This window comes from Tamandua tetradactyla, chromosome 5 (genome assembly GCF_023851605.1).
Source record: "Tamandua tetradactyla isolate mTamTet1 chromosome 5, mTamTet1.pri, whole genome shotgun sequence".
In the NCBI taxonomy this organism is placed as follows: domain Eukaryota; kingdom Metazoa; phylum Chordata; class Mammalia; order Pilosa; family Myrmecophagidae; genus Tamandua; species Tamandua tetradactyla.
The window spans coordinates 67,896,431-67,910,401 of NC_135331.1; the positions used below are offsets into that span (position 1 = coordinate 67,896,431).

General features: G+C 41.8%; 1 protein-coding gene across 1 annotated transcript in view; it reads right to left on the reverse strand.

Moving 5' to 3' along the window:
* SLC7A14 (solute carrier family 7 member 14) overlaps positions 1-11,329 on the reverse strand; it is a 55,414-nt gene extending 44,085 nt beyond the window's left edge. The window contains exon 1 of the mRNA XM_077159165.1: positions 11,026-11,329. Within this exon, the coding sequence (XP_077015280.1) occupies positions 11,026-11,329 (304 nt within the window). The remainder of the gene's footprint in view (positions 1-11,025) is intronic.
* Positions 11,330-13,971: the final 2,642 nt, after the last annotated feature.

Genomic DNA, 13,971 nt, shown 5'->3' on the forward strand with positions numbered 1-13,971 from the left:
TCATCAGTCATGAAATCCCAACCCAAGATGAATACCGGAACATAGAGACCATGTTTGAGATTTGAAAATTCTGCAGAACCAGCCCAGTGAGGTGGTTGGGAGACTCACCTGTAGAAATCTGCTTGAAAGAGCTGCTTGCCCCTTACCACTTTTCCAGGGATTCAGCTACTCTCATCTGATGAGGGATCAGAAGATGCTTAAGAGCAAATGAGAATGGCAGGAAATACAAAGTATAACCCCCATAATAAGAATGGCAAGAAAAATACTGCTCAGTAGTTTAGTCTTTTATTGCCTTTAGATCGTCTCCTTGGTTGGAATTTATCAATCCATGTCTACTGGGAAAGATTTCTGACTTCAAAGATCTCAGAACCTGAAATGGAAGACCACAACTTTTGGAGTTCTACAGTTTTAGATTTTAGTTCTGGCTTTGTTGTGAAATGTCTGCCTGACTTTCAAGAAGTTACTTAAATATCTCGTAGTCTCTGGCTCCTTATCTATAAAAGAGAATGAAAGTCAACCCTCCCTCCATGTGGTTGGGGAGCACTGAAAGGTGGCCCTATGGGAAAGCACCTTCCACAGTGTTCTGCACACCAAGAGTAGTTTAATGTCCCTCATAGAGTTCTGTGGTGGTCCTCTTACCAAGATTTTTCTGTTTCTGTTTCCATGTTCTGTCACCAGACCTGTGTCATAAATCCATCATTCCAATGACATCTTTTCAAAAACATTCTCATTCACTTCATGTCTTTTCTTTGCTAGAAAGAACATTTTTCCTTCCCCTTAATCCCCCCATTCCCAGGTCCTCTGTATCCTAAACTTCCTTTTGATCTCCATTGTCAGGGCTTATGGCTTCATCATCTCTTGCTTTTTCTATACAATATGCACATATTCATTTTCTTTGCCTCTATTCTCTCCGTACTGTGTTACTAAAATACAGATCTGGCCACATCACTAAACTTCTCCATGCCTACAGAATTATATCTAATTTTCTTGGCTTGGTCCCAAAGGTTTTTTCTAAGAACCTTAGTTTAGTGAAATATGTTGATGAACATTTTGGTTGGGAGAAGACAGTCTTTGGAGGATGGCCAGGATGAGCTTGGAGGGAGAAAAAAGAGAACGTAAACTGCTCTGGATAAGAGTCTTAGGGCTTACCCGTGATCTGGCTAGAGGGTAGAAGGTGAAGTTGAAAGGGAAAGGATGCCCATCAGTGGGGCTGGAGACTGAAATCAGAAAGAGGAGAAGATCAGTGGACATTCCAGAAAGGCAAGAATGATTGAGAATTGAAGAGTCTTATATTCAGTTGTAAGGTGCTATCTGCTGGGATGAATTGCATTATGTCTTCCATCTTTGACCCGAATGTTCCATAAAATGCACTGCACACTCAATCTTCAGTTGCTGATATTTTGGGGAAAGGTGACATTGGGGTTGGTATTTGGTTGGATCATGAGGTAAATAAAGAAAAGGGGCAGTGGGAAGTGAAAATGCAGAGTGGAGACAGAGATTCCCTAGGAGAAAGATGACTCCCAAACTATGCCCACCTCCAATTCCCTAGAAATGTTGAGAAGGACTCTAGATTTTCCAACTGTACATGGACTTGGAATCAGCCCATTTTACTTAAATAGTTCAGACCAAATTGACCTCAGCAAGCTAGAGGGCTTAGGAGAAACACATTTATTATAGATGTGGCATTGACAGACAATTTTCCCTTTCTTTTTTTTTATCAACAGAACCCCTGGAATTCCCAAGCTGACAATTCACCCAATTAGAAGACTGTACAGTGTTTATACTTGTTATTGTAATGGTTAATTTAGCTTAGTTTCACTCTTTTATGTGATACTAGTTTATACTTGTTATTGTAATGGCTGCTTTAGTTTAGTTACTTGTTATTGTAATGGTAACAACTTCACCTCCCCTTGTTTGAGTCCATAAAAATCTTAAGCTTTTTAGACTCAGATAGATGGATTTGAGATTTTTCTTACTCTTGTCTCCTTTCTTGGCAGCCATGAAATAAAGCCTTTCTCTGAAGCCCTGGTGTCGCTGTATTGATTTCAGTACGCATCGGGCAGCAAACCTGCAGTTTTTGGCAACAAGACTGCATTTCTTAGCCTCACTTGCTGTGACCAGGTGCCTAAGTTTTGGCCAGTGTAAGTGTAAGTTATATGGAAGGACTAATGAGATGGTCTATTAAAGAGAAGACAGAAATGTGGGAAAATCCTATTTCACCTGTTTTTCTTTCTGCCTTCTGGAACTCAGACACACTGAAGGGAGCTTTAGTGGTTATATAGGATCTTGAAGTCATCTTGAGAATGGAGGCCATGTATCCAGATGACAGAGCAGAAAGTTAAAGGGACCTGAGTCCTATGACTGTTAGAGCCACCACAACAGCCCCCCTATGGATTTCTTTTATACGAGTTGTAAGCAACTGCACATAATCCTAATTTGCTAAGATAGCAGTGGACTAGTAAAGTGATTAAGAAGTAGGCTCGGAGTCAGCTATCTTTTACTTAATTCTTTGCTCTGTCACCTCTGAAGCAGGAGCCTTTAGCAAGTTACCAAACTTTACTTAAGCTTCAGTTTCAGAAGCCTCAGTTTTCTTCTCTGTAACACAAGAATTCAGGCTTGTTGCAAGTCTTAAGTGAAATAATGTGTTAAGTACTTAGAACTTTTGGTACATAAAAGTGCTCAAAAAGATAATAGCTGCTACTCCTATTACTATTACAACTGCTAACAGTACTAGTGTACTAGTATTGCCAGAGTTTAATCATCAGGCTTGGTGTCCATCTCCGTCAATAAGAGATAAATCCTTTGCGGTAGAGACTATTTATTTTTGGCATTGCCTCAGGCATTGCATAGGGTGGTTACACAATCCATTTTTTATGGAACCATAGTTTATTAGAGTTCTGCACACATGTCTTTATGTAGAGATACAAATTACGTGAGGCAGGTGACTGATGCTGTGTATTCATATAGCCATTTAATCCTTACCCAAACCCTTTGAGATATAGGCTTGAAGAAAGCACATGAGTTTAGCAGTCATTCAGGCTTATATTCTGTTTGAGGTTCAATTTTAATAATGTTAAGAGAGTGCTAGAAATAAACTCAGAAAAAATAGTCAAGCCACCCTTCTCCTCTTCCTGGGGCAGGTGTCTTTGAATGACCAGACATTAGAGTGATGGCTTTGCTTTGTGTTTTGCTCGCAGCCAACTGAATTAGAGAGCTCTGTAAACCACCCCGCCTCCATCCCTCACTCTCTCAACAGGCTGCAGGTGGGAGCCAGGAAGAAAAATGATTCCTCCTTATCTGACTTATATAATCTGGAATATACAAAAGGACTTTTTTAGGTTTGGCACGGGCGTGGGGTCTGATTGTGGCCAAAGAGGTATTAAAGAGTTGGTAAGACCCTTCAGGACAAAAGGGTGCAGATTGCAGCACAAGCTGCGTCCTGGGATAAGGTTGCCTCCACCTGTGATAGGGCTGTGGGCAATTATGATGTAGGGGCAGAACCCGGAGGAGGGATTTGGGAAGTATTGTAAATTTGGGTTTTGTCAGATTGCAGAGATTGTGGCTCTCTGAGTCAGGTTTGTTTCAGGGTATAAACTGATTTATATGGCATGGAGAATACCACAAGGACGAGACACTCTCTTAAGAGATTTTCATTTATATCATATATCATTTATATTCATAAATCAAATCATTTATATCTTAACATATATTTCCTCTTCTTGCAAATCATGGCCATCACAGAAGGTAGGTTCTGGTGCCTGTTCTCAAACTTGGCCACACATAAGAATCCCCTGGGGAACTTTTAAAAAAATAATCCCTGGATTCCATCCCAGTCCAATTGAATGAGAGTTTCTGGGGGTGGAGAAAGAAGGGGGAGAACCTGGGCATCAGTGTTTTAAGAAAGAAATAAACAAATGAAAAGACAAGCCACAAATTGGGAGAAAACATTCGCAAACCACGTATCTGATAAAGGACTTGTATTCAGAATACATAAGGAACTCTTAAAACTTAATAAGAAAAAACACAGAATCTAGTTTAAAAAATGAGCAAAAGATTTGACCAGATATGTCACCAAAAAAAAAAAAAAAAATTATGGTTGGCAATTAAACACACAAGAAGATGTTCTAATTCATTAATAGTTAGGGATGCAGATTAAATGCAAATTAAAACCAGAATGAGACACTACTATATAACTAAAAAGATGGTAATGAAAAAAACAAAACACCTGACAAATCTGAGTGCTGGCAAGGAACAGAGCAACTGGGCTCTCAAATAGAGCTGGTGGGAATGTTAAATGATACAGACACTTTGGAAAAAAAATTTGGCAATTTATTGTAAAGCTAAACATATACCAACCAGACAAACCAATATTCCCCACTCTTAGAGCATTTCTAGGTCTCTCAAGAGAAATAATAACTTGCGTTTATACAAAAACCTGTATGTTAATGTGTACACTGACTTTACTCATCATGACCCCAAAGTGAAAGCACTTAAATATCCTTCAAATGGTGAATGGATATAAAATGTTCTATATCTCTATAATGGGACACTACTCATTGGAAAAAAACCATCAATACATGCAACAACATGAATGAATCAATCTCAAATGCATTATATGGAGCAAAACTAACCCAACTCAAAAAGCTACATACTGTATAACTCCATTTATAGGACATTCTGTGAAACTATAGGGGCAAAAAACAAATCAGCAGTTTCTAGGGTGGGGGTGGGGAGAGGAAGTAACTACAATGGGGCAGCACTGACAGAATTTTGGGGGATGTTCCTTCAAGAACAGTTCTGTATCTTGACTGTGGTAGTGGTTACACAGTGTATGTATTTGTCAAGACTCTTAGATATATACATGAAAATGGGTGAATTTTACTGATTGTAGTGGCAGCTTTATAAAACTGATCCCCTCTCCCCAAATCCATTATTTAGAAAAAAGTTCTCCAAGTGATTTAAATTCATAGCCAGGGTTGAGAAATACTGTCGGTTTAACAGATTTGAACCCAGGTTCTGTCATTTAAATTTCACCTCATATATAAAATTGGAGACCATAAAATTTACATTGAAAAGATGATGTGAACTTTAAATGTGACAATGTATGGAAAGTGCCTAATATACAGCTTGATATACAATAATAATAACTGTTTATTTGGTACTATGTATCAGGTATTGTACCAGCACTTTATATATATCTCATTTAATCTTAACACCAAGTCTATGAACATTTTCAAGGGGAGAAACTGAGGGTCAAAGAAGTTATAGAACTTGGCTCCAAGTCTCACAGCTAGTCAGTGGCTGAGCCAGGTTCCAAGTCTAAAATTAGCATTGCCAATTAGTGTACTACTTATGAAATCTTAATTTCAAACATCCCACTCCTTGACTATTACTTCTTACTCTTCTAGCTCATTTTCTCAGTATTTGCATCCACAGATCCCTACCATTTCTCATGAATCATCACCTCCTTCATGTTCTCACTTCCTTCCTCATCTAGCCTAGACTGCGTGGTCCAGCACTTTTTCCTTTTTCTTTGCAAACACACTTAACCCCAATGCTCATCTCTCCTTCTATCTGGAAGGAGCTAAACCTAGTGAATCTTAACTTTCCCTTCACTCCAGTCTTGCAACCAAGCAACAATTGTTGCTGTAGAAAAATGCACAACTGTGGAAACTGGGCTTACCTTTAAATTTCAATGGGCAATCAATGCTGCATACCAATGATGCCAGTGGTATGGCATCTATCAGCAAAGGTGTTAGTTGTGTGTCTCCTACTCTTGCAATATAAAGGTGGGCGCATGACCCAAGAAAAGCCAATCAGACACCTTCCATGATATTTGATCTGTGGATGCTAGATGAGGATACATTTTCTTTTCGGGTTGTTATGCATAAAGATGAAGAAAGAGTTTCTTGAAGATGAAGCCAATACACAAAGAGAAGGAGAACAAAGAGCTGGAGAGAGAGAAAGCACACAATGACATCAAGCTGTAGATCCAGTCACTGAGCCAACACAGTCTCTATCTACCCTACTCTAGGTTGTGTTGTGTTACTGTGGCTTTACACAGAAAGAGCCTTGACTAATAGAGTCTTCGGGCCGAGGCAGTGAGGTTGGAGAAGGGGGATTGAATTGAGAGCTATTTTGGAGGTAGAGACAGTGGAACTTGGGATTGCATGTGAATGGCAAAGCAGTAAAGATAACACCTAGGTTTCTGCCTGGAATGTGTGTGTGTGTGTAAGAGAAAGAGAATATAGTATGAGGGAAGAGGACAAGATGGGAATGTAATGAATTGCGGTGTGTCTGGGTCATCCAGCAGTTATCTGACAAGCAGTGTGAAGCTTGGGGAAGTCATAGAGGGTGAGATGTGAATACGGATACTGTCGATGGCAGCTGAAACAATGAGAGAGGATATGATCACCCTGGTGAGCCTGTAGAACAGGAGGAGCAGTGGGAATCACCAACATTTATGGAGAGAGTGGCAGAAAGGAAGCTGTGAAGGAGACAGAAAAGGAATGATCAACGAGGTTTGGAAAGAACAAAGACTATGTGATCACATAGCAGTAAAGCGAATATAGAATGTTCCAAGAAGGATGGCGTGGCCGATTTTGTAAAATGCAGCAGAGCTCCAGTAAGATAAATGCTGAAAAATATCCATAAGTCTTGGCAGCGAGGATGCCATTGGTGACCTTTTGAAGGGTAGCATCAGCAGAATACTGGGGGCAGATGCCAGAAAGCAGTGGGCTGAGGCGTGAACTGCAGGTTAGGAGCCACTGAAGAGCATTCTTGAGGAGTGGAGGATGAGAAGTGGAGGAGAGAGCTTGACAGTTTCTAGAGGAAGATGTGGGCCTGGGAAGATTCTATTTTAGGATAGGAAAGAATCCAGTTGAGAAGGAGAGGTTGGAGACATGATTTGGAGCAGGACATTATTGAAGGTAAAAGGGGAAGAGTTAAGGGGACAAGATCTTGAGGTGGCTTAAAGGGAAGGATACTTTCCTCTGAATCTGGAGGAAAGTTGCAAACATGGGTGAAGGTATAGATACATATTTGGGGGAGAATATTTAAAGAACTTATGGCATATGTATTCAAGGAATTAAGATGGTCTGCTAAAAGTGAGAAGATGTGAATTGAGGGGTGCTTGAAGAGAGTGGCGACAGTGTAGAGTAATCACTGAAAGGATTTGACAAAGGGTGAGTGGAAGAACTTGTGGGCCCAGCTGAAGGAAGCTGGAGCCTATAGCTCTGTGGTCTGCTCATTGTATGGCTATGTGATCACACCAAACTGCTCTGGCTTACCCTATGCAGACTGGAGAAGGCAGAGATTCTGGACTGGATTTTACTGGGCAAGTTTCAGAGGCTTGATGGGGTACAAGGGAATCAAGGGTGTTGGGGGAGTTCTTGATGAGGTTTAAGAGCAAGTACAGTGAGGGTGAGGGAATGAGCTGTAGTCAGAGAGGGAATTAGTTTTAGGTTCTTGAGGCAAAGCAGTTCCAGGTGGTGATAAGACCAAGGGGTGGCTGATGTGGCACCAATGGAGGTGAAGGCTGTGGGCATAACAATGCCCAGGCATAGCTGGCTGGGTTTGTGAATAGGTTTATCTACCTGATGTTCAAATTGCCTGGGATGATTGCAAGAGCTGGGCTGGAGAGGAAGGCTGTGAGAGGGAGTGACTGGGAGGTGAGGAGAGTGAAGAAATAGGAGTTGAGGGAGTGGTAGGGCTGTGAGGCATGGACCTCAGGACGATGAGCTTTGATGATGCTCACCACTCCCAGGCATCATGCCAAGAGCTTTGCATATACACTCAGTTCTTGTTATTTGCAGTAGTTATTTTCTATAAAGTTGCTATGAACACTGAGTTAGCAATTACTGAACCACTGTTCCTAGGGGAAATACGGGTTAGGGTCCTGCAAACCTCTGGTCACAACGTCTTTGTCAACCTGTAGATATATAAACTTGCTTCATGTGTGTTTCTGTTTAAAGACACCTTAATATATACATTGTTGATTTACTAACATTGAACTTGTGGCCAACAACATTATGGATCATGTCTGAATGAAGCCTATCTAAACACACTTATTTTCTCCATAAGGCACATCACAGCCTTCTTGCGTGTAGGAGTGCTAGATAGTACTTCAGCACTAGGCTTGAGGTTCATTTCGAACAGTGAAATCACCAACGAGAAAGTACAAAGATGCAAAATACATGGTGCTAAATATACTGTAAAATGAACCCTTGTTTCAGTGTGACAGATGGAACACGTGGGTAGAGCATCACCTTGTTCAGCCTGCACTGGGAGCATATGTGTTGGGTGACTCCAGTTTTTTCTTGATCTGTGCATGTCCACAAATGGCCAAGAATTGCTGTGAATATTGATTTTGGGGATACAAGTAAGTTTTAGCAAATAAGCAAATTCATGAATACGGAATCCTTTAATAATGAGGATTGCTTGTATTCGCATCTGACGATGTCACAGAGCTAGGAGTGGTGGTGCTCTGACATGATGGTGGAAGAAGAGGGATCTGGAAAGTCAGCGGGGAGGCAGAGGTACCCAGAGCCTTCTGATCTTCAGAGGAGGCAAGGAGTAGGGGAGAATCATGGTCTCCCCAAGGGAGGGTGCAGGGGAAGCTGTGTCCTCAGAGCTGAGTCGGGATTTAGTTAAGACTGGAAAGACTATTATTGAAAAGGCTGAGAATATAAAAGAGTTTCATTTCCATGGTATGGAGAAGCAGTGGGAGGTTTGGTCAAGGGAGAGCCAGTATGGGGATGAGGAAATGGGAGAGGAAAGAAGACAGACTTCCCTTTAGTTTGGTGATAAAGGATCATAGGAGTGAAAGGCCTGCTTGAAAAAATTGCCATAAATATCTTAATTTTAGCTTGAGTTAATTTGGTCCTTGCTCTGTCTGAGGACTCGAGATGGATTCTAGCTGGCCCCAGCACGGAGATGAATCAACTTCAAAGTGTTAAGGATGTGGCCATATGTGGAGGGGGTAGAGCCCTGATTCGGGGAGAGGCAGGGTGGGGTTATTTTTTGGTGCCTGGTGCTGTCAGGTGAAGGCACCAGTTACTGGGCAGCACCAGGGCCTTTGGTGGAGCTGGGCCAGTGGTGTACTGGGAATGTTCAATAACCCACTGTTCTACAAACACATCTGATGTGCAGCATTTGCTGATTTCCACGGTGAAAATGCTCCCACCATTGCTGATTGCAAGTTAACACATGCTGCCACCGAAGGTGAAGCTGGAGAGAGCTCTCGGCAGCCGGTGTGAGCTGGGTCCACACAACTCTGGTTGACGGGGCTGACCTTAGGCGCCATCTGAGCCATGGCAAAGTCTGGGCTGTATCGTATTTATGAGCCCCATATTAAGGAGGTGGGCTTCCAGGATGCAAACACCTGCACTGGGCCATGTTCTGGATCCATGTTCTGGTTATACTATAGCGCTGTGAAGAATAAGGTGCAGTTTTCCCATTCATGAGATTCATTGTGGTCTGAGGGTCAGGCCATGAAAAGGTGGGATCTAGAGGATATCCTGTAGTCTGCATCAACTAGACAGGACTCTGAGGCATTTACACCTTCTGTGGGACCTACTAGTTATATGTTTCCCTTTTGTCCTATCAATGTTTCCCTCAACGATTATAAAAACTTTTAAATTCTGTTACCATATATACAATCTAACATTTCCCCTTTAAGTCACATTTAGGTATCTATTTCAGTGCTGTTAGTTAATTACATTCACAATGTCATGCTATCATGACCACAATCAGGTTAATAGAATTTCAGATATCCAAGAAATTCAGCCATTTGAATAATTTACTTTCATTGAGAAGGAAAAAAATCTCTGTTCTACAAGAACCTCAATTATTAAGATATTCATGCATATGAGAGGGAGACTTCAGGAAAAAGGGATTGTGGTAAAACCAACAGGGAAGAAAAGCAATGACAGGAGATCCACAAATTCATGGTGAAAATATTTTCTTTGTCAAATTAAAAAGATGTCAAATATAAACCAGTGCACATTTTGGACGCACGTGATGGTCTGTGCATCCCACATGGATACAGACCATTTAATCTGGATGGACCCTGTTAATGCCGTGCTTTCCTTGTGATAGTGTGCTTTGGTACACAGAACTCCTAATGTAAGTTAGGATTCTCATTTCTCCTGGAATATTTGAAGGGACCAAGACATTCCTTGTCAGTACATGGACTGACTGACATGATCTGCCACCAAAACCCAGCAAAGTCTTGTCCTTTCACAATGTGACCATCAAAAAGTAGAACGTTTCCCCTTTCCTTCTTTTCCAAGTTGTCTCTCAATCTACTCTTGGAATTCTGGGTAGATGCTGTGGTTTGCAATGTAGAAGAAGAGGAGGGAAGAGGAGAAAGGAAGAGGAGAGTCATTTCATCATTTACCAGCATGTAAATTCTGGTACCTTATTTAAGAACATATGAATTTTACTACTCTCAAAGGAAGAGAAGGAGGTAGGTGAGCAACTCCTGTAGAGTATTGGTTTGTGGAGGTGCTTGTGGCAGATGGTGCTCTATGAGTCTCACAATGGCTTTATGTTTCCCAGGGAGACTTCCTCCTGTTTGGGGATCACAACGCCAGTCTGAGGCTCATCAAAATCCCCATCATAATCTTCTTTTGTGGACTTGTCATCTTGTAACTCTGCCTATCCTTCATTTATTATTTATATTTTAGCTGCACCCACTTCCCCCACCAAAGAGTCTGACCCATTTTCCAATGAAAGGCAGAGTTTTTAAAAATTAGGCCCTTAGAACACGACCAGGAATGAGAAATTGGCAGATGTCTGGGCACCAGAGTAATTTTTTATTGAAAAATCAAAGAAAAAGAAAGCTACTACAATTGAGCTAAAAACTTGCCCTGAACTCCCTGGCAGCCAAGGCAAAAAGGGAACATGGTGAAACACTCCTCTGCCGCATCACACATCTCACCACTAAAGACTCTGGAAGTAGGATGAACAGTCACCAGAGTGGCAGGCACGCTTTTACCGGCTTTTCCCTGCATAGAGGCTTACCTGATAATATGGATGCCACGGCTGCAATGATGAAGGACACAATGACACCAGGTCCTGCCATTTCCTTGGCCACCAGGCCTGATACCACATACATGCCAGTGCCCACGCAGCTGCCGACACCGAGTGAGATGAGGTCCATGGTGGTGAGTACCTGGGCTAGCTTGGTGCCATGTGCTGTGGTGGCACCAGTTCCCTCCAGCATGGACTCCACTGGTTTGGTGCGCAAGATCCTGGAGTGCATGGCGTACCAGGCAGCCCCCCACTGCACCCGTCGGGGGTCCAGGGAGGTGAGGAAGCCACTCATTTTGAGTGCTTGGGGTTGTGGTGAAGGTCAGTTGATGGAGGAGGGCAAGAGGATTGTTCTGGAAATCATCTAGTAAGTAGGGATCTCCCTCTTAGGAAAGTTTCAGAGCACTCCAGAGCAGCCTTCTTCTGGGCATGAATGTCTGCAGGGAAAACACAAGAAAGGGGAGGATGAGATGCAGTGGTAAAGAAACCATGACTTGAAGGCTGATGCACTGTGCTGGTACAAGAGCTCCGTCCTGTGTACACATAGTATGGGTGGAATGCGTTTCTCTCCAGTCCTCAGAGCCACTGTGCAAGCTGTCACTTGGTTATTCTGAAGAGTATGGCCTGAATCAGGGCTCTGCTGCTTACTGTCCTGGGACTTGGGGTAAGATACTTTCTCTATTTTTGAGTGTCAACTGTACAAAGGGGAAAATAAAATCTCTCTCCTAGTGTTGATATGAAGACTAAATTAGTTTATGTCTATAAAGAGCTTACGACAATGCTTGGCATATGGACAATTTCATCTGTTCCAACTCCAACTACTCCTTACCTGGCTCTATCAAGACTAGGTCTGTGCTTCTTGGGCATATTCTTTGGGGACTCATTTTTTTACATAAGGATGTAAAATCAGACCCCTGACTCTCAAGGACAGTGTAACCCAAGATGGCTGTTTTGGAATTTTGATATCAAATGAAATGAGAAATATTTTGGGCATTTTTGTTCTCCAAGATTGGGATGGGTGGAGAGCCCCAGAGATGCTAACTTCAGTGGACTCCAGAGATGCCCAATGTCTTGTTGTGCATGAGATAGTGCCACACAAATTTCAAATATCCCACTGGACATCCCTGTAGATGAAAAACATGGTTGCGATGGTCTGAGCCTGGAACCCAACCCTGTTTTACATATAAACCTATAGGAGATGTTTGGGAATGGTTACAACATACAAGTGCATTGACTTTTGCAGGAGTGCGACTATAGAAAAATAGAAGGAAGATTATTTAAGAAGAGTTATTTACCATTTCAGAAAATCACAGACCTCTGGCTGTGCCACCCACAGTAAATTTGTCCCACACACCAACAACAGCCTGTTGTTCAGAAGGGGCACACTTGTGTAGACTCTTCATATAGTGCAAGCATGTGATAACTACCTTCTAGTGGGAACATATCTGAGCATTTACATTCTGAAATATGTGCTATATGAGTGGGTGTGTAGGTGGGTTACTCATGAAATTTCACTTCAGATTAACTAGGAGGGATGTGACAAAATCTGCATTCTTAAAAAGGGGTGTTGGGCCTGATAGGGTTGAGAACTACAGTATGAGATAATTCCTTTCAAATTAGAAAATGCCAAGATGATATAGAACTACTTTCTTTGGACGCCAGAAGCTTTATAAAACTTGACAAAGAATGTTTTAGAGTACAGTGCAAATTGATTTTAAGTACTGTGCTGATGTATCTGGGAGATGTGCATTTATAATAAGCCCCTGTTCATGTCATCTACTAATATTACTAATTAATCGTACTTAGTACTTAATGTAACGCTTGTCTGCTTCTACAGGCTTTGCAAGCATTAACTAATCAGAAGAATCAGGTGGAATGTGGCAGTTTGGCTCATGGGGATTGGGTGATGGCTCTACAGTTTCCATTTCCTCCTAGATTTGACAGTGTTGCCTCGTGCTATGTTTTTGTTTTTGTTTTTAAGGTATTTTGTTTTAAATATCTTAAATATCACTGTGGTTGGATAGTGCCCCTGTATATGCCAAAGCCACTAAGAACCTGAGATTCATTTATTAAAGATTTCCAGATTTGTGATAAAATGTGGCCACATATATACCAAGGGTGCAAGAACAAGTGCTTTGGTCCTGGGGGAAATGAATGAACATATGTATTTCACTTCAAATCAAACAGCAGATATTGCTTATCATTATGTGCTGGGCATAGGGTTAGGCTTGCAGATTCAAAGGCTGTGGTTTTTGCCCTCACGGAGCTTCTAGTCTAAACTGGGGGATGTAGGACACCCACATCGCAATGCAAGTGAGGCGGTGTTTGCTTCCAGAAAAGCTCATCTTTTCTTATTATTGTCACAAAAGCATAACATGCTTATTGCAGGAAACTTAGGCAATATAAACAATGAACAAACACATGAGTAAATAAATACTGCTTACTGATATCCCACCATTAAAGCCTGGTTTATAGCTTTTCAGACCATTTCCTAGATAAGTATGAGCATGCATATTAGTATGTATGTGTGTGCATTTTTCTTTTTTTCCACAAAATGGGGTTAAATCATTAATTTGATTTGAAACATTTTACAATTAACAGGTCAACGAACAAAACGAATCACCCCGGAGAAGAGAGAGAGTGATGAGGGTTATCAAGGACGTAAAACAGGTGATGAGGGGTCAGGGGAGGGTGTCAGAGGACATGGTAAGGGCTCAGTGGTGAGCAGGAGCCAGTCATTCGGATCTCGGCGAAAGGGTGTTCCTGGCAGAGCTGATCCAGAGGGCAGAGCAACCTGGTCTGTTCCAGGAACTGAGTGGGACTGGTTCTGGGTGAGGAGAAGAGTTTGAGAGCCATGTTAGAGCTTTATGTCTATCAGTTAATTCAATCCTTGTACAATCCATTAATGAGGAACTTGCCTGTACAGATGGGGCCATG